General features: G+C 50.3%; 1 protein-coding gene across 1 annotated transcript in view; it reads left to right on the forward strand.

Annotated features, from left to right (window-relative positions):
• Positions 1 to 20,816, forward strand: part of LOC131208194 (titin-like) — a 226,130-nt gene that overhangs the window by 111,975 nt on the left and 93,339 nt on the right. The window contains exon 4 of the mRNA XM_058200846.1: positions 20,562 to 20,790. Within this exon, the coding sequence (XP_058056829.1) occupies positions 20,562 to 20,790 (229 nt within the window). The remainder of the gene's footprint in view (positions 1 to 20,561; positions 20,791 to 20,816) is intronic.

Consider the following 20,816-nt stretch of genomic DNA (forward strand, 5'->3'; position numbering starts at 1 on the left):
GCCACCACGCAACGGCCAAAGTTCCCAACGGGGCCCCTAAAAGAGGAAGCGCCCTTCCCGGGGCGGCGCGCGATGGGAAAACGTTCCCACCCTCGCAAAGTGCAGTGTGCCGCCAGAAGAGAGGAAGTTCCGGGGCGGAAGAGCTTCCGCGGGGCCAGACACACAGAGAGACAGAGACAGAGAGAGAGAGAGCGCGCCAAGAAACAATATTAAATTCTGATGTGCTATTATATTGTAATCAAAATAATCATCATAATGGAAATTAGTAAAGACGCTCCGGTGGTGCTGTTCCTGTCCTGCTCGTGCAGCCCGCGATTGTGTATCGTGCTGGTTCGCTCTCCCATTTTCGGCGCGACTCTCCGCGTTACCAACGCCATCCCTCTTCGCCGGTGCGTCCGTAATGTTCTTGTTTCGTTAGTTCGGGTTTGATGCTTCTTACATTTTTTTCAAAATAGCTTCGAATTCAACCACCAAAAAAACGGAGCGCACGACACACGGATCTCCTCCATTCGAGTTTGTTTTCTGCCCCACGGTCAAGTGGTTTTCCTTCGAGCGCGGTTTTCCCGCGGCTCGACGATCGCTTATTTGCTCGTCTTCACCTGCACGGCCCTGGAACGGGTTTCGGGATTGCCTTCCTGATTAGAATGGCCCCTCTTCTCAGAGTCAGCAGAGGGCCTCTAGTCGAAACGATCGCCACGCCAGAGTGAGAGAGAACAGAAGATTAGGAATGAAAATATTATAATTAAAATTTGTTCGTTGCGCGCGCGGTTTTTGTTCGGCTTGCCATGTTGGTTCCCCCTTTTAGGGTTTTTCTTGTGACTCCTTTGCGGTGGTGATCCCCCCCCCAACGAGTGGTCCGCCAATGAATTTCGGGACGGCATAAGAATACCAAACGCACGCGGCGCTGTACGATCATTCGCGCGGCGCTGCACTCTGCCGTTCTCATTCCATAAATTATCATGTTTACCGTAATTAATGGTTTTTGCCCTCTCGGCCCGGCGGCGGACTCCCGCGATGAGGCACACACCTGGGGAGGATGACCGTTGGGCCGGCGTCTTCCCAACCTCCGTGGCCGTGCTCTGCGCAAAGAAGAACTCTTCCAGCGAGCGGCCGGCCGGCGACGGAAGTGACGCGAAAATTAGTTTCTGCTTTATGTGTTTAGGAAATATCAGTAAATTATGTAAATCTCGGAGGGGTCTCCCACAAGAAGAACGGTGCTGCGATACGTTGACCCCCCCACGGGGTTCTCCCGGGGTGGAGCCAGGGTTCTGGGGGTCGTGGATTTTTTTTCCCCACAACAGCAGGGTTCTTAGAACCTCCCCCCGAATCTCGGGCCGTTTCGCAGGTCATCGGGATTCGATTAGGGTTCTGATCGGGATTGACTTATGCTTCTATCGATCACCCAGGGCGACGGCGGTCCGAGAAAAGTTGGGGCCCTCACGCGGATGGGTAAATTATACGTCTGCCGTTTGTGTTTTAATAATGATCTTCAAATTGGTCCGGCGGCCGTGGCGTGGAAATGCGGTCGGTCGGGGTTGGTCGGCCGGATCATCCGCACCGGGCCCTGGCGACATGATGATGGATGTAAGGCCCAAAGTTCTAGTGGTGTGTGGCAGTGGACCGTGGACGCGGGAGAAATTATTAACGAGCTGGGAATTTGGTGGCCATTTTTGCTAACCCTCCCGCCCGGTGGGGTCTCTCCTGGGAAGTTGTCCATTTCGAGGAAATAGATAATTAGCCGCTGGAGGAGTGATCTTTTGTTGGTTATTCAAAATACGAGAAGCGCGCGCTCCCTCCCCAAAATGACAGGGTTTTCGTTGGGTTTGTTCGGTCCGGTCGGAGGGAATCCATCCCCCCCCGGTATCAGCGTGTGTAACGGTGTTTGTGTGCTGTGTTAGTTTTCCGGGGGTTTAATTCCCGCAATCGTCGTCGTCGTTGATGGGTTTTGATGAAAGTTCGGAACCGATGTAATTGGCAGTTGGTGTTCTGCTTAAAAAGGGGCTAATGGGTTGTGGTTTCTCGGGGCCAGCCCGACGCTGGTGGTGACAGCAGCCATTTGCTACCCTCCTTGGGGGGTCCTCCTTTTTCCGCCCAGAACAGTAGTTCAAAAGTCACATTAAAAATAGTGAAGGCGCAATGGTCCCACTCAGGGGTTTTCCGTTTGCTCGTAGTAGTTGTCAGAGTGATTACATTTTGGTCCACGACGACCGTGCCGTGCTCTGTGTTCGCATGCATATTTCAGCAGTCACTCCAGGGGGACATCTTTCGTCGGTAGCGCCGCAGTCTCTCAGCTATGCCCCAAACGAGCTGGTGACGTTTGCGCGCGTGTGACGCCTTTCATCAGCATTTTTCTCAATGCATATCTAACGGACCACATCCGGCGGGGCTATGAATAATTTTCAGACCCCCCCGAAGGGGGGTCGGTCGGGAAAATTTCTCCCAGCCCACACATCGATAAGCCAAGATTAATATTCAAAGACATCACATTATCGTGATGGAAACACAACACATCGCACGCTCATCTGATAAACGGCAGGCCGACAACGACGACGACGACGGCTCTCTGTGTTCGAAAAGGTGTCACCTCGGCCCCGTGTGTGCGTGGCCTATGAACAAATGTTCCCGTTCACAGAGTCGACGAGAGTCGAGAATGAGGCTCGCCGCATCACACCTGGGGCGCCCCGGCATGAACCCTGCGACTTTCTTGGCGACGTGAGGCGAGAGTTTTCCCAGCACCCGAGAGAGAGCCCCGGGCAGGATTTTACCGATCTGGTACCACTTTATCGCCGGGAATTATCTGGAAAACCTCCTCCCCCGGATCGAACAATGCTCCACTACGATATGCGATTCCAAAGCGCCCAACATCAGACGTGCGCGCATAATTTAAGCTTTTTGCGCTCACCGACCCTGGGACCCGTCCTTTGGTGTGTGAAATGTGTCGGGTAAAAGTGGCAATAAAATGCACCACTGTGTGCCCCGCAGTCCCTGCCGGACGCCTTTCTCTCGCCGCTGCTCGGAAACGTTATCGTCGATTTGAGCCTCGATTGGAAAGCGGAAGCTGCTCACCATCCACCATCATATTCTTTGCCATTTCTTTCCCAACCGGAGCTACAGTTTTCGCTTAATTCAATTGTGGAAATCTGCGCTTCAGATGATGCGCTTATCGCCGAACTGATTGCACCACTCGGGGTCGATCGAAGGAGGAGGAGGGTATGGTGAATTCAGAGCTAACGCCCGGAACGCTGAATGTAATTCGAGAGAAGAAGGGACCTCGATTCATTGCAAATATATCGATGAAGCCTTAGCAAATGTTTCACCATTATCAATTTACGCAAGGTGGCGAATAACGAGATTTTATTCTTAAAAAATTGACAATGCATTTTATCTGTCAGTGACAAAGGCACACAATATTACAATTATGAAAGTGTTGAATTTAGTTTTAATCTTTCTAAAAATTGTACTGAAACTTGGTTACAACCATTTGATGGTGACGAGTCTGAAGTTATGTTTAATTCAAATCAAAGTCAAAAGTAAAAAATAAAGAGCATGTTGATAACTTTTATGATTCGAAGGGTTTGATCCACAAGGAATTCGTTCCGGAAAGGGAAATTGTCAACGGGGAATACTATTTAGACGTACTGACAAGACAAAACTTCACGAGAACGTCGCAGTTAAGGAGTTTTTCAGCACAAAATTAGTTTGCGTCATTGATCACCCTCCGTACCTGTTCTGAACCATGTGACTATTTCCTATTCCCTAAGCTCGAATTGGCCATGTAATTCCAACGATTCAAGCGACTTTATCATGACTGAAACGCTCATAACTTTCGAATCTGAAAGTTGGAGAAGTTACCTCTCAAACTACGTTACCAACTGACAGTAATGACTACATTTTATCTCGTTATCTGCAAGCCATGCTGTTTGTAGACGTCGTGTAATTGAACACATGTTTTATGAGTTGAACTTAATTTAATCATGCTTATAATTTATTTTTTGATGAACAGTGTAACTTTAATCTCTTATTCAATTGGAACACAAGCAAGAAAGAATTTGCAATCGATACTGAGGCCGAGCATTCCCGGAAGAAGCCAGACGATTGGGCCGTACGATACGATTGATGATGCCGCGCGTCAAATGGGTGTGAAAACGATCCCAACATACCCACCGGGCGATAGGCTGTTTGCTAAACAGCGCGCCGCATACATTTCCGTTCCTGAGAATGGGTTTGCAGAATGCGGCCACATTCTGCTCCCTGCCACTTCCCACCGATCCACCCAGAGCGCGAGCATATCTCTTTCAATTTGTGCTGCTGCCCTTGGGTGTCCTGGCTTTATGGGTTCTCCAGCGTTGTCCGATGCGCGTTGGCCTGCGACTAGATATCGGGTTGAGTGATTGCACCTGGCCCGCGACTGTGTTGGCTGCAATGGCTTGTGCCGCGGGCTGCCCGAAAGTCAGCACCAAAACATTCGGCATCATCATATCGCCAGTGTGTTTCCGTTGGTGCGGAAGTCACAAAACAAATCGAATTACAAATTCCAACATCATCCCGAGATCGGCTCCAGGCCCTGCGCCGCTATGCAGGTGCCTGTGCGGACTGTGGGTAATTCATTTCGCTTTTTTCCCCTTCTAAATGCATGTCGCGTCTGTGCAATCGGTGGAAAAACTGGACGAGAAACCATCGAATCCTCGGTGCGTCATTCAGCAAAATCGGATTGGTTTCACCCCAAACACCCTTCTGATGTAGTTACGGAGTTCCCAGAGAGAGAGAGAAAAAGCGGTGACCAACCGGAATCCGGAATCCGCAGAGAGAGACCGCAACGAAGAAAGTGGAAACCGACGCGCGCAAAACACTGCGACAACGTGTGGCCGCCAACCACTGGTCGGCGGTGAAACTTGCCGAAATAAAAAAAGGGCGAAAAGCAAAAAGATTCTCACAAAAAGGACATTCTGCGGGTTCTGTTGCTACTAGGCCCACCCCTCGGATGGCGCGGCGGGTCCCGTCCAACCGGAAACGAACACGACAGCGCAACAAGCGTTATCGGTCGGATTTTATGATTTAATTATGTCGTCCCTATTAATATTGGTTTGTGTTGCTCATTTGAATACCCGAACCGGCCGGCGGTCGGTCGGGCTTTGAAGCGTCAGTGGTCCCGCCGTCAGTTGTTTTCACGGAAGCGCGGAACCGGTGAGCCGCGGCTAGGGATTCCGTGGTTCGTGTGGACCAGCGGCCAGTTTGCAGCACATTAGGTCGATGTGGGTTTTGTGCCACGCCACACGCACACGAAACCGCCGAAAAGGTGCCGCAAAACCCGCAATAGTATGATTGAATATGGGAAATTCTTTGGGAAAAATCCCCATACAACGTTAGGCAATAGACCTAATAGTTTTATTCGAAAGGATCACATAACGATGATCACCTTTGAACCATAAAAACTAGGAATTTCCTTGGAAACTCTGCAAATGCTACTCCATTATTTAGCCTGATGAAAGCTCACAACAGTAGATAATTTATCAGACTTTCCTCGGAAACGAAGCCCCATTTGTTATTAATTCCAAATTATGGAACAAGCTGCCGATTGTGACCTTGACGATGAGCGTCCAAAGTTTAGCTTTCGGAAGCACTTCCCATGTAGTGCACTGTCCGGGTTTCTGAACTCTAATACGTGGAATGTCCTGTTAAATTTGAGCCAAAGCTTAGCCTTAGTGCTGTCGGCACAAAGAGACACGGGACGGGAAATTGCTTCCTTTCTTGGAGATATTTTTAAATTAAGCTCCTTTGCAAACGGCGGCGGCCGTATGGCTTCTCCTGTTCGCTGCATTAGTCAATCGTGTACAAAGGAGACCCATATTCCATTGGCACACAGCGTCTCGCGATACTTCCCCCCGACCAGTCCGCTACCTGGCGGAGGACGGTATTTTTTGTGTTGGGTTGGATTTCCCCAGTCCTTCAAGTGGTCACGACGCGAATCCTTGAAATAACACGAGACACAACGATTGGTGGCGAGTCGAATGGAATTAGCCGGAAGAACGGCCGGCAGGAGGACTCGAGAGAAGATTCTGGACATAGCGGAGGCGTTCACTGTACCGTGGCCTCCGGGAACGCTCCCGTTGGTCGGGGTTGGGGAAAAGAAAACATAAAGCGGAAACGACGCGCGGCCAACGATAACACTCCCGGAGGAGAGGAGCGTCCGAGAAACCCGGACCGCGCGAGAGGAAAATCAACAGTTTCATGTTTTCCTCCGAAAGCTTAACAAAGCCGAACGGCGGCGACGGGACCGAGGCCCACTCGGTGCCGAATGGAGCCGAATTCTCTCTACAAACAGCTAAATTAATAATGAAAAAATAACTTCTTGTAACACTGTGCGTGGCCCGAAAACGAAAAAATGTCCGACGACGACGACGGCGACGGCGAAAGTAAATATTTTTTGAAGAAATTAAAATCGAATGAAAAGCAATGTCGGCCACACACTGACGATGGTCCTGAAATTGAATTTTCATTATTATGTTGCCATGCTCTTCTCGGCATTCGGGTTTGTGGGTATGTTTTTTTACCCCTCACGCGGACGCTGTTACGCTTCAAGGCATGAAGGCTGCACGGAGACGTTCCGGTCTCGCGGCCAACAGCAAGGTCCACTCCATGATTGATCGTCGGGTGCTCGGGTCCGTTCCTTCCGGCTCGGCGGGCCAGGATCGTGGCCCAGAACGGCGCGTCCCATTTTCGGCATTCGCGGTGTGCCGGTTCTTTTTGGGAAGCTGATGACAATCGGCGTAAAAATGATGCGCGGTAATTGTACGGTACGCCGGAGAGTGCCATCGACGTTCCTCACTCCATCATTACGGAGTTGAGCCAGCGGAGGCTACTTTCTTCTTCGACGCGGCATGGACTGTGACCACGACCCTAACGGCTCGGCGGCTGAAGAAGAAGCGTCCACGGCGCACTCGGAGCGGAGATTTAATCTCTATTGATGGTTACGGCCCCGCTGGCATAGAATGGCTCGCTGGTTCTCATGAGCGATCGGATGGCGGGACGGAGGATGTCCGAAAGCCCGTTTGTTGTCAAAACAATGGGGTCGGCTGGAATGGCTTCAGATGCGGATTTTTTCGGTCTTTTCTTCTTGAACCACGGTCAACCCGTTTTCTTCAGAACTCCTCTCGGTTGTTGTTGGCTTGAGCGACGCGACCAAGATAAAGCGCACCGATAAAGGCCAGCAGCATAGGCCGCGCGTCCTCCGCGCCCCAGCCAGCCGTTGGCCGTGCCTCTGGAATCTTAATGTTCCTGTAAAAACGGCCAAACTCTAGCGTGTGCGCGTAGAGGACACCCCTCAGATATTGTCATTTCGTTCGTGGCCACGGCCGGCCATCCACCACGCTAAAGAGGCAGACGCGGGAACGTAAGCCGCGCGCGCGCCTGGCTCTCGGATGATGTTGTGGCCCCATTACACCGCTCGGTTCCGGGGCCAGGGCTCCGGGGGAGGCTCCCTCATGCTTCCCCGTTGCCTGGTGTTGGAGCAATTAGAGCCCCCGCTACAAAGCGAGAAACCCCGAGCAAAACGGCGCAACGTACACACAACAGAAACGCGGTCGCGATTTGTCCGCACGATAAAAGATCTGCGGCCAAAGAAGTGACCTCCTCGTGTTCTCGCCGGACGGCGTCGGCTTATCGGGTTCCTTAAAAATGAGACTCACAAGTATCGTCCGCGCCGCCGCTGATGATGTGGCAACAACCGTTTCTTCTTCCACGCGGCGCGGGGAACACCAATGGGGCTTGTAATGCGAGCAATTAAGCAAAACGGAGTTTGCGGCGTCCACCGCCTTCGGGGGAGGAGATGGGATACGACCGATAAGTTACTGGTTACTGGCCGCGGGCGCGAGTTTCCCGGAATGGGCTGCGAATTCGAATGGAGAGTTGCATTCTTCTCCGTTTGGTTTTGGGGCGATTTAGACGCTTATCTAAATGTTCGTTTCATAAATTGCGATGATACATTGATAACCTTTCGCACTCTGTAAGAACGAGCCAACAATGGGTTTATTGTTAAAAAATGCAAGTAGCTGATGATGGAATGGAAACGGTTTCTTTTTTAATAATCTCTCAACTCAATATCGTCAAGTTCGGAAATGGGGTGCTGCGGCGATAAGGATAACGACGTTTTATTAATTTTCTTATTTTAAGCCCACGATCTATTGATGATTTTAAGTTGTACAAATACACTCTTCAAGAAGAGATCCTTGAATGTGTGCGATTTTATTGGAATGTGGACCATTAAATAGGAATATTCTTGCTAAGTCCCCATGCTCATGTTAACGATAAGCGCGTGGCAAAGCATTAATATCCCCATCCTTAAGGTTTCTTTGCAGAAAGAAAAGATCTTCTCGCCTCAATACCAATTATGCTCAATGAAATGTCATAAAAATGTCAACTCTATTACCGAGAACGCAAAAATGGATCAAAAGTTAAAGATACTTGCGTGTGTCGGGTGCTGTATTTAATGTCCACTTTGTGAATGTCATCTTTAACTGAAGTCGAATTTCCAGGATGACAGAGGATACAGGAGTTTTGGCGGTGATGATCCGTTAGCTTCCGTGTTATGGTTCCTTTGTAAAGACACACCACGGCATAATAATATTGCAGATCGAAACGTGACCGATCCGGTTGTTTGCTGCAATTATGGCTTTCCGGCTGATGAAGGAGTGACGGAAGACGCTGGAATTCGATCAGCTCGGTGGATTTGTGGAGATTCCGCGAACTCCCGCGAATCCCGCGCGCGAACCGTCGCCCAATTACCGAACGCGCCCAATGGCTCATAATTCCCAAAACAGGAACAGGGCAGGAACGTGTTCCACATTGCGGTTTGATGTACCGCCGTGGGCGACCGGCCAGTTCGTAATGTGAATGCGGCAGAGCAATCTCCAGGGTGTCCTTGTTGACATGATTACCGGCGCGAGTGGCGACCGAATCCGGGGAAGGTCGGCCGCGCCCATGTATGCATTATTAATTAAACGAGGACGTGCGCGATTAATGCTACCAGCGCCGCGTGGATCTGCCGGCAGGGCTCGTCACGATCAATTATAATTGCAACACTCGCCATTCCGATGCTAAGAAGGACTGGGAAGGGATCCGACCCCGCGGTGCAGAGCTGGAAGCAAAAAACACACGTTCGACTTGCAGACAATTTAGTGCCAAATGGAAGTTGTTTGCGCGTCAATAATCGGTGCACCAGAGAGAGAGAGAGTACATTGGAAATCAATTTGACACTCAACTCCACGACTCTTATCCTCCTCCGACCCGACTCCGACCTGTCTGTTTGCCGAGCATTTGCATATGAAATTAATTCCTCGACCGCCGTGCGGTTTCAACCTCGGCTAGGAGAGTTCATCGGAAAAGGACGATGTCAATCATCACGGGGTTTTTGGTGTGTTGGGCCCACCGCAACACTGATTGGTGCGCTATCCTACCTTCGTGCCCGAAGCGAACCATCGCCCGGGAAGCGATCCTGAAAATCGTCTTGTGACTCCACGCCGAAAAACGGTGCAAATGTGACACCATTTATACTCACGCTCACAAGTCCTAGCCCAGCGCTCCTGTCACGTTCCGTCGACGTGTGTGGGCCAGACAGGCCCCGAAAAGTCTGCTCGAAAATAGTGTGCCGAACGATGATTTCCCTGGTGATTGGGCAAATCTTTCTCACTTTCGGGACTTGCCATTTTTCCGGTTCCACCCCGGGTTCTGGGTGGTGATAATCGCGGCAACATAATGCCATTTCAACGATCGTATTTTCTTCGCCCACTTTGTGGAAGGACGCCATAACTTTGGGTCGAATCGTTCGCTGCGATGATCGATATTTTCGGCCGTTTGTTTGATTTTTCTTTGATTTTCTCGCTCTCTCTGTTTTGAACAGTTGAACTCTATATGAGAAGTGGTTCATATAGCTCCGTGTCGTCTGAGGCCGAGTAGCTTTAAAAAGGATACTGCGTTGATTGTCTGATCTTCCCCAAACACCTATCGGTTCTTCGATTCTTCAGTCATCTTAAGTCAAGAGAGCTATTCATCGTGTTTTAACTTTGATTAGTTGAGATTTAATCATATTATATACAAAAAACGTTTAACTACACATTAAGCTAGGATAAGAGCTGGATAAGCTTTGGCCTTGATGGATAGCTGTACGATGGCAACAAAGTTGACTCTTCTGATTTGACTGCACAATAATGAAACGGTGAACATAATTACAACATTCCTGTCCAACTACAATGCCCTGGTCTGGTCGCATTTGAGTAAATCTCTTTTAATTGTCGCCGCCAAAGCTCATCTTTCGCCCGAGTTCGGTTGGCAACTGAACTTGTGTCTGCTTCACGAAAGTGCACAAATAATTGATCGCCACAGCCAGCCACGGTCCAAAAGTGCTCAAGTTTCTCAAACGGTTGCGAAACTACTTTTCGTCCGCCATTTCGCCGGGCAACTTTATCGCGCCGTTGTTAAAACTGAGCGCTTGAAGAAACGCCAAACGGAAGCCAGCCACTCTTCGCTAGCGAAACAACTGCTCCTGCTGGTGGTGGCCGCGTACACTAATTACTTCCCCGACGTGTTCCGTGAAATGGTGAGCCCCACTCCGCACCGCACGTGCCCGCCATTTCACTAAACTTTAGCCGGCCAACTGGCACAAGCTGCCAAGGCACGCGCTTCCGTGTGCAAAAGGCGTTGCTGTGCGATGCGCTTTTTCGGAACAGCACCCCAAGCATGATGATGGTCAAGAAAACCAATCTACCCCAGGCAGTCTGACCGCCCCGCCGGGCACACCACGCCGCCTCCACCGCCTTTCATGTGATTTGAATCAGAAAAGTGCAACTTGAGTACCGGCCAAGAAGCGCATCATAATATTTTTAGCAGCAGCAGTAGCGTTTATCCCGCCGACTCGCCAAGACCGGAAGCGTGGAAGCGCACGTCCAGAGAAAGGGTCCCCCGGGAACCGCCCGGCTACAGAAGTCAGGAACCGACCGAGACGGTGTTCCGTTCACACTCCGGACCGTCCACGGGGGTGTCGCCACCGCCGGTCGAGTAACGGAGTGCGAAATGAGATCCAGCGCCACCGGGAATCTAGTTAACTTCCGCGGCGGGCTGGCCGGGGATCGTACGGACGAAGCGTGAGCAATTTGTAGCCACTCGTTCCCATTTGTCTAATTTTGTCTGCTGCATATTTTATTCATTACGACGAGCCCCGGTGCCGAGAGCTCTCTCTCACCTCTGAAACGGACGTGGCTTCTCACGCAAATCCTTCCGCCAGGACGGCAAAGGACGCTAACCAAAGTGGCCATCCTTGTTGTGTTGGTTGGTTGAGGGCGCGCGATGGTGAGTAAGTATGAAAAATTACGGCCAAAGTGATACCAAACGGAATTAAATTCAATTGAGCAGTGGCAGCAGCAACAGCGCGGTCTTCTCGGTCGGTCGACTTGGCCGGAACCGGAAACGCAAGCGTCCGGAAAACGCGCGGGATAAACAGCTTGCGGGCGTTCTGGTGGCCCTTGATGTGTTTGGGGTTGTGGGTTGCGCTTGGCCAACATTCGGGTGTAAGCGAGTGGAATCCCGGTGTTCCCCGGGTTTGGGCACCAGCACCTTGCCGAGTGTGACTGCTGCCGGTGGGTTGGCGAAATTACCATTGCCAGGAAGCGAGGATTACAGATCGTCGTGAATTATGACCGTCGTCGTCGGCGTGTGCAGCATCTTCCTCGCTTAATTAAATTATTTCCAACGCCTTCCCAATCGTCCTTCCCAATTCTTCGATATGATTCCGTTCACGCCGGAGGAGATTTACAAGCAGACTCCACAATCCTTTCAATCGGTTGTCACTTCCGGTGGGGCAGCTGCTGCAATTAGCGAAGTCTCGTTTGGTTATTTATCAATCTCATAATTGTTGGACAACGTTTGGAGGTCCTTTCGAACTAAAACAAACCATACAAAAACTCAGCAATTTTCAATCTTATTAAGCCCAGTGTTCGACGCACCAATCTTATTTCAAACGTTGCTCTCTCGTTGCATTACTGTTATGGTCTGTCTTTTTTATAGGAAGTTTCTCCGTAGGTTTTCTTGGTATTGCATTTCCTTTTATGAATATTATGCTGGGGTCAAGAAGGACCTAATTTATTTTATTCTATTATATTGTTGCACCATCATCATCATCATCATCATGCTAGCGGCCAGAGAAACATACAAACAGGCATTCATCTATGTAGATCTCCCCAACGCGCGTTCGCATTACCGAAGGTCAAACAGCCATTTGTTGTGGTCCCGTTGTGCGGAAACCCAACAGACAGTCGTCGAACCGAATGCAAAATCGCGCACCAACACAGAAAAACGCCAGAACCACCAAACACGTGTGGGGAAGTTGGATAAACAGAAACCAGATTATGATGCCCAGGTATTCTACGAACTCTCCTCGCGGAAGAAGGGGTCTATGCACCGTACCAAAAGGACGAGAGTCACCCACCGAGTTCACCGAAGCGAAGTCGAACTTCCATTCGACTGGAAGAGGAATCGTGTGTGTTTACGTAGCGATTGAGCAGCGGCGGCCGCCAATCGGGAAAACGCCACCGTCTGCATCACAACGGACGGGGAAAAGAGTTTTCCATATCACTTCTGGGGGCTGAAAAGAATCCAGAACAGAACCCCGAACTCCTTGCGCCGTGTGTGTTGGGATCGATCGACACGAATGGTAGGCGCGTTCGAATCCTTCCATCCTTCTTCGTGGCGGGACGGCCCCACCGAAGAACTTTGGCAGGCTAAATTTGTTTGTATTTTCTTCAATTAACTTATAATCGAGTTTAACATCCTGCGGCGGTGGCCCCGGTCCCTGTTACCTGCGCCTAATACACACGGGCGGCCGCGCAGTGTTTGCGTTTCCTTTTTCGGCGGCATCGCTCGGTCAACATTCAACAGCAACGTCAATATTTGTGCAGGAATATGTTGTGCAGCAACCAGAAGTTGGTTCCTTTCTTTTTCCCTCGGTTTGTGCCGGCTGGCTGGAGATTTATTGGTTTAGCGGGAAAACAAGAAACTCCGGGATTCCTCCCTACATGGTGGGCCCCTGCGGCCCAGAAAATTGAGAGGGTTGTGCCAGGTACCGGCGGCCTTAGAATGATATTAGAATGTTTCTTATTAATTGGCAGTCGAAGTTTGTGTGCTATTGGTTTGGACGGTGGATGTCGGAAATGGACGAAACTGATGAAGCCCCCTAGACCACTAACACACCGCTGGCATTCAAGCGATCGTTCTAATGACGAGACGATGTGTGACTATTTTCACGTAATCATTGCCATTAAGCAGTTTGACCAACTTCGCTGACTGACTGTAAATTGGAGATAATGGCTGTCGTGTCTTGTAGGAGGCCCCAAATAATAACTTCTGAATCGATCAATCAAATGCGTCCTTTTGCATGGCGTATTAACATCCTGTTTATCGATGTTTGAGTCTTTTACCACAGCAACCGAAAGGATAATCCGCGTTTGTTTCTTCGCACACGTGTTGGAGATTTGTGTTTTGCGTTACTTTAGCCTTTCCACGAAGGGGAAATCCCGATTCTAAAATAGCTCTTAATAGCTGGTTCACACACGTGTCTCCGAGCAACGTGCCCAGCGACCCAGCGACTGATGAACCGAAGTGGAATAAAACATGTAACCAGCCATCACGGAGCGGTGCTCGGGGGGCACTTGGAGAAACCGCTCGCAAAACCCCGGCATCTCAACCTTTGCTCGGAAGATTCCACGGTAAACACTCCACTAGTGACACCTCCAAAGCCCCGGTCGCCGCTTCTTGTTTCCCGCCAATTGTATAATTGCGCGCGTTCGTTCGTGCGTCTCTCTGACTCTCGGCTTCACGTTTCCCGTGTGTGCTTCTTGAACCGTCCTCAGGCGAGTCTTATCAGGCGTGCCAAGCGAAATAATTCCCACGAAGAAGGTGGGCCAGGTGTCAGCTCTCGGAGAGCTCGGAGTTGAGGCGACAAATTAGTTATCCTTCAGACGCGCGTGCCCGACGGTGGTGGTGAGTGGGTGCTCAAGTATTTAACCTCGCCATTCCTTTCGCAGCAGAGCCTTTCCGACGACGTGCCGTACACTTGGCATGTACGCGGGGCTCACTGTATGTGACAGGCGCCCATAGGCCGGAGGTAAACTGCCAAAACAATTGGTCGCCTCGCTTCGCAGGACTTCTGATTCCTGGCCGTCACCCACCCGGGGGGTCATACGCACACCGCCACAAAGTTTTGTTTTAGGAGTTCGGCCGTTTGATCGGCATATTTGGTGATGGCAAAACCAGAGCACGCGGTGGCATGTCCTGCATAGCTCCCATTTGGACCCATCCTTCGCCGCCCCGCCAAAACGGACTTCTCGGATTCGGAATACAAATGAGTCCGGGAACCGCCGTGGAAAACGGTTCGCTAAGTAGCCGGTCGGACCGACCGGGGCCGCTTCGGAATTTCAATTTCCTCTCCCCAAAAACAGGACGAACGCCGCAAAGTTTTGATCGATTTTCGGTCGCCGGGAAAAAGAAAGTTTCGATATAAATCTCATTTTCCTTCAACCCACACACCCTGCCCGGCTGCCTGTCCGCGCCGGGTTTCTCCGGGAAATCCGGGAAAATCATTTCCAAACTGCAAACGACGGCGACGGGAGCGCCGCGCCGCCCAGGGTAAAAGTTTATAATTTCTTTTCGAATCCGTTTAGTGTATTATCCATCAAAACGTGCCGCCTTCGGTAGTCGGCGGCATATATTAGAGAGCACCCTCGCGAGGAAGAAGCACCTTTCGGTCGGCCGTCGCTGCTGGTGTGGTCTTGCGGTGGACCGCGGAACTAGTGGCAGTCCCCCGGATTAGATCGCGCGAAATTGGCTTCCCCACGGGGTCGAGCGATGGCCGAAACCCGAAATCTAATCATTGACATTCGCGCTGATACGCGCGTGGAGCAGCGCTTGGTGTCCCTTTTGGTGTCGTGTGAACCAGGAAAAACTAGGCCAACAACACATCCGCTCGCGGAATGGGGCTTAGCTGTGTGAGGGCTCAGTGACAGTGCGTGACAGGGAGCGACCGGGTGGGGGAAAGCCAAAACAAGGAAACGATTCCTGTTGTGGCCGCAAAAAAGAGTGCACCCAGAAAGAAAAAAAAAACAACCGGGAACCATCAATCCGGATATGCGCGCGTTTCTGGCACTTCCGGAACCGAGTGCTATAATGGTTGTGATTTGGTGGAGGTTAGGACAGAGGCGGCCTCTCCGATCCAGGAGGCACACACAAAAAATGTGCGGACTGCGGAAGTGGCCTTGCGTGCACCATTCCCCGGGTTGGGCTTGTGACCGGGAAAACTATCGTTCCGGAAAAGTGCAGAAAAACCGAACGAACGAAATGAAATCAGATGAACTTTTCCGAATCGAGGAGCTCCGGTTTTTTGTCGTTGGCTGCTGCTGAATCCTGCTGACTCCGTTCCGTATCGGCCATCCGAGTCCGAGGGTTTCGCCGAGATGACTCCGGATCGTTTTTACGCCACGCACTGTTGTTGAGGTTTTGTGTTTGAGATGAAGAACTCCGGTGGTCGTCGGCGCTCGATAAATTGACTTATCATGGCTCTGGCATCGCCCATCGGGGTGCGGTAAGAGGAAGCACCGGGTATCTGGCGTTAAGGCTTGTCACAAACAACTGCGGTCGGAATGATGCTGGGTGGTGTAGCTTCAATGAGAACAGTACACACAATATGTTGTACGATTCTTCCGGTTTTTTGTGGTGCAAATCGAGAGCCAGGAACAAGAGTTCCAGGGATGAAGATAAACTACGCAAGATAAATCAAACTTGCTCCGAAACAATGCGATCTCGTGCCCGAATCTCCTATCCTTTATCTCGGCTTCACTTTTTTTTATTCTTTCTTTATGTCTAGTTTTAAACGAGTTCTCTATTTACTTGTTTCTGGAAAGAACTCCAGGTTCCTGTTTTCTCTCAGATTAAACCTGTGTGTAAATTTTTGCATTGAATCAAACTGTACAATTCCATTTCATTTCTATCTTGTTATCTTTCTTCTGAAACTGAAACCAAATATTATCTTTATATTTTATTGTATTTATGTTATGTTTTTTATCTACATTCGTTTTCATTCGTTTCACGTCATGCGGAAATACTCATCTCATCTCATTTTTCGCTTCATTCCTCTTCATATCTTTTTTGTAGTTCGATTTTCCTATTCCATTGTTGCATTTCATATTCTTTTCAGTCTTTCAAATCCCCCTGATTAAAGAAGCAAAGTCCTTTGATGGTAAAGTGCACGACCAACTTCATTACGCTTTATTAAGTTGTTCTCAGTTTACTATCTACCCGGCCACTCTATAAGCTACTTTGAGTGGACCAGAGTGGAATGCAAGGCAATATTCTCGTGGCTTGATGGAATTTCTACTGGAGAGATTACTACCGTCGCTGCCGCTAGGAATAGGATTTAAGTAACATAATTACAACCGAAGTGAACGTTTTACAACAGATCCAAGAGGCTCCTAAGTTGAAAGGCTGTTCCTTCCAGTTCTTTTCCTCGAATGAATTATTGTTGATAAGATGCGCAAAACCGCCAGGCGGCAGTCGACCACTGCGGACACACTGAGCTGTCCAGCGGACAAGAAGTAGGTAGAAACAAGGTTTAAACTGAATGCGGTTATGTAAGTGGAACTACTTCAGCAACGTGAATTAAGGTTTTTTTCCTTGGTCGACATACTCTAACCCACCAACCAAACCGGTCTACCGGTTGGCATCGGGCCAACAAGCGCCATTCAAGTGCATGTAAATTTCAATTTATGACAATAATGTCCAAACAGATCGCGGAAGTTCGCGGGATCCTCGAAACGGTAGTAAACGCGGACGGCCGCTACTCGCTGTAAACAAGGCCATAACCACGTCATACACACGGACCCGTATTTTTACCTTTTGCCTCTTTGTGTACGCAATCGATTTCGAAATGTTGCTGCGCTGAAAACATGCTGCTGCTGCTGCTGCTGCTGCTGCTGCTGCTGCTGCTGCTGCAAATGCCACGGTGGCCAGATTTAAAGCATTAAAAAAGTCGAGCTCCCCATTCCGCCGTCCCGTCGCCGTGGTCAGTTCAATTGATCTCGCGCCGTGCCGTGGTTCCGACGGCAACCGACGAGAGACGATAAACTCTCGGCTCGCCAACCGCCGCGTGTCTCGGTTCCGTGTTTATGTTGGCGATGTTTATCTTGGGTTGAAAACATAAAACAATCCAAAGCAAAAGCAAAAAAAAAAACGAACGCGCAGAAACGGCCAACTTCAAGTAGAGAGAGAGAGAGTGTTGTGTGCTGTGCTGGCCCCTCGGGCAGCGTATTGTAGTGACCTCGACCGGGGCCACCTGGAGTCTGCCGGTGAACCCGTCGCGCGCACCAGAGGAAAGCTCTCTCGGACTAACCCCCGGAGTTCGAGCATTATTTCCGTCCATGGTGTTGGGGGGGTAACTGGATTATAAAGCTCCAGTGTCCGGGGGGCTCCCGGCACTGCGCACTCTAGTGTGTGACATCTGGTCTTGAGGTTTACCGTCGCTGGCTTCCTTTTCACTACTCCGCCTCGCCGTTGCTCTCGATTACGGTGTCGTTCCGAGCCAATCCCCGGTTTTCTTGGCCCTTTCTACGTGGTGCTAAAGTAGTGGCAAGGGTAGCGGTGGGGGCCAGTCCGCGCTTCGGAGGTGCAGCAAAAGTCTTTGCCCGATTTTTCCAATTTCGCCACTCGCCGCCACTCGGCGTCACCGTTGCCGCCTTTTTTAATCTTCTGCCTCTGCCACCGAAGAAAAGGATTCGCCGCCACCGTCGCCTTTCTTCCGATGGCGCGGCGCTGGATTATGCTTTTTTATGTTCCGCTCCGCACGGGTTTCACTTTCTCCGGGCCGGGCACAAGTTCGCCATGATTAACGATTTGTGCTTAATTTTAATAACTGTGCACAGCTTTGGCCTCGCTCGCCACGACGGCGGTGGCAGCCAAACGTTGAAACGGATAAACTATTGCTATTTATTTTATTTATTATCTCCACACAATTTGTTGCACGGCGGTGCGGCACCCATTAAAAGCGTGGTGGCCAGACCTGGCGGCCCGGTTCGATTCGGTTGTGGTGTTTTCCCATTTTCCGCACTCGCGTTCCTCGCACCCACGAGCGCAAATGAAGTTGCTGTGTATGGCGCATTGGTTTTTCACTTATTTTCGGCTTTTGTTAGTTTTTCATCACATCCGCATCGTCGCTATCGAGGGTTTTCCGGTTCTCGGCAAGGATCACGGTGCGCGGCAGCGACACATCATTGCATTCTTTATGATTTTATGTGATTGCGCTTATTAATGTTATTTCTATCGCGTTTTTAGCTCTCGACGATGAATGTTTTATTTCTCGGTGCGCCACAACTAACCTTTGAGGCCAGAGAAAAACCCGGCGGCCATTTTATTGCCGTCGGTTTGATGGAGTTTGATCACAGTCGTCCCTTTGCACAGTAGAGAAATATTTTTCCGCTGTACTACTTTGAACAATGTTCTATTTATTCATTCATTATTATTATAAAACGGACAGAGTCGTATTTAGCATCATGGTTCAAATTGACGTCTTTCGCAACAAACATTAATCAAACATGAACATCAGTTTTCTAATACCTTTTAGAGTAACTTTATAGCACGGAAATTCCTAATATCTACGCCCATTTTTTCTTTAAAATTTCATCAACCCCTTTATGCTCCGCCAATTGAAATGAGATTAACCGATCCTCGAGGAATGTCAATAAAAAATTGACGTTGACACTACGCCGGTGCCCATCAATCCAGTCCGGATTCAACCTGACGCATCGTTTCAGCAACGGTGTGTCAACGAGCGAATATAACGCGACACATCATCGTGTGTCGTGTGGCACAGTTCTCCATCCGTCCATCCTTTTAATGCCCGCCAAAAGCGGCGCGGGCCATTTTTCTGCTACCCCCCGAAATTTACACTCTGCAATGTTGCACCGCTGGCCTGCTGGCTGTAAAACTGTGTTCCGAACAAAAAGTGTTTCTGCGCTTGGGTCGGAGGCCAGTTTTTGGCCGAAATCACCATCAGCGTTAACGCGAAGGACTTTTCGTTTTATTTTTGGCACAACCTGTGTCTGTGTAGTTTGGTTCCCGTGAAAACATGGATCCTTCGAACCTTTGCTCTCTCTGGTGGGTTGGCCGTGGCCATGGCCAAAGGCAAGTGACATCCTACATGTTGGCAAACGGCGCGCAATGACTTATATGCTTCGAGTCCGGGCCCGTGATCCCCGCTGCCAGGGGTGCTACAGGACATCAGGTGCGTCTGTTGTTAGGATTTTTGTGGATTGGATTTTATTTATGAATCAACTCTTTGCGGATGCCTGGACCCAGCAGCGACCGGTCTCTGAGTTCGTGGCGACTTAATGAATTTGGTTCGCGCTCGGTGTCGCTAACGATGCCGCTCGGCGGCGCACCCGTAAAGGATTAGTTTTTTCGGAGTTGGAGGCTGTTTTTTCCATTCGTTCCGATTCGCGTCCGCCAGCGCCAAAAAAGCACGGGACCTATCTTTAATCACATCCGACACAGGGCCACTATCTCTTGCACCGTCAACATGGTCAACCGAGTTTCAGCCGTGTTCCGTCGCGCGGAACTCAAGAGAAAAATCAAATGTCGATTAGCCGTGTGTCGCGCATTTTTCTGCCGCTCCTGACGCTCGTTGCTTCACAAATAATGCGCGACAGACGTTGGCCGAAAGTTCTTGCATAAATTTGACACCCAAGCGAAGAAGAGCCGAGCGTGCGCCCATATATTCGCCGGACTCGCGGACAACAAACGGCTGGCCGTTAAAAAAAACGGTCTGGCTGGCGATAAAGTTGTGACAATTGGTGCCCGGAACCCGGACACTCTTCCGGGGGTGGTGGTTATGCAGCGAAAACTTCCCGACAAGCCATAGCCAATTACACTTCACCGGATGGCGGCCGCGCTAAGTCCAGTAATGAGCGCCATAAAGTAGCATCAACGAGCTGCTACTGGAAATAAATTTGCACTTTGCACCCGAGACCGAACAATCCCAATTTTTCGCCAGCGCAAGGCGAGAGAAAGTCACCCTGGAAATGAAACGGCCAGGGCCAGTGATCACCCCAGGCGATGTTGGCTTTTTAAAGCCCTGCGTTTCGATGAAACTCCATTTAGTGAAATTACAACAACTTGTTTCCCCAAAGATTATGGTGCCGTGGCGTAGCGTTAAGTGACCACCGCACAGAGCGTGGTGCTGTAAAAGGGCCAGCACACACCGGACCCATTAGAAGGGCCATTGGGGTGCAACAATAAATCAATAAACCGAAAACGTTTCTCGGATGCGCGGCTCAAGAAATGCACAAAAATCTCGTGTTAATTGTTGCCGTGCCTCTCAGCGCACGGCTGAGCCATAAACCCGGCCCGGTCCGTGGCCCTTTCGTAACGGCCGCCATCGAGAACCCATTAGAATGTGTGTTTTCCGATCTAGCCGTAGCATCGTCGTTGAACACTCTTTACACCTTTTCAAACCCAATTCTCTCTCGTTTCAGCGATGGCAGCCTGGTGGCCGCTGACGGTGCTCTTCATCATCCTCGCGGCGGTATCGCTGGTCAGGGCGGACGAGATTCGCGACACCCGCGAGGGTGAAACGGTAACGCTCAAGTGTCGCTTCAGCGAGCAGTCCGGGTCCAGCGACTTCTCCTACTACTGGGCGCGCTCGACGGGCAACAAATTCGACAACGTGGCCATCAAAGGTGTCCAGCTGAACACGAACTACAGGTACGGTATTGCGCCATCAGCGGCAC

This window comes from Anopheles bellator, chromosome 2, assembly GCF_943735745.2.
Source record: "Anopheles bellator chromosome 2, idAnoBellAS_SP24_06.2, whole genome shotgun sequence".
NCBI classification, from domain to species: Eukaryota; Metazoa; Arthropoda; class Insecta; order Diptera; family Culicidae; genus Anopheles; species Anopheles bellator.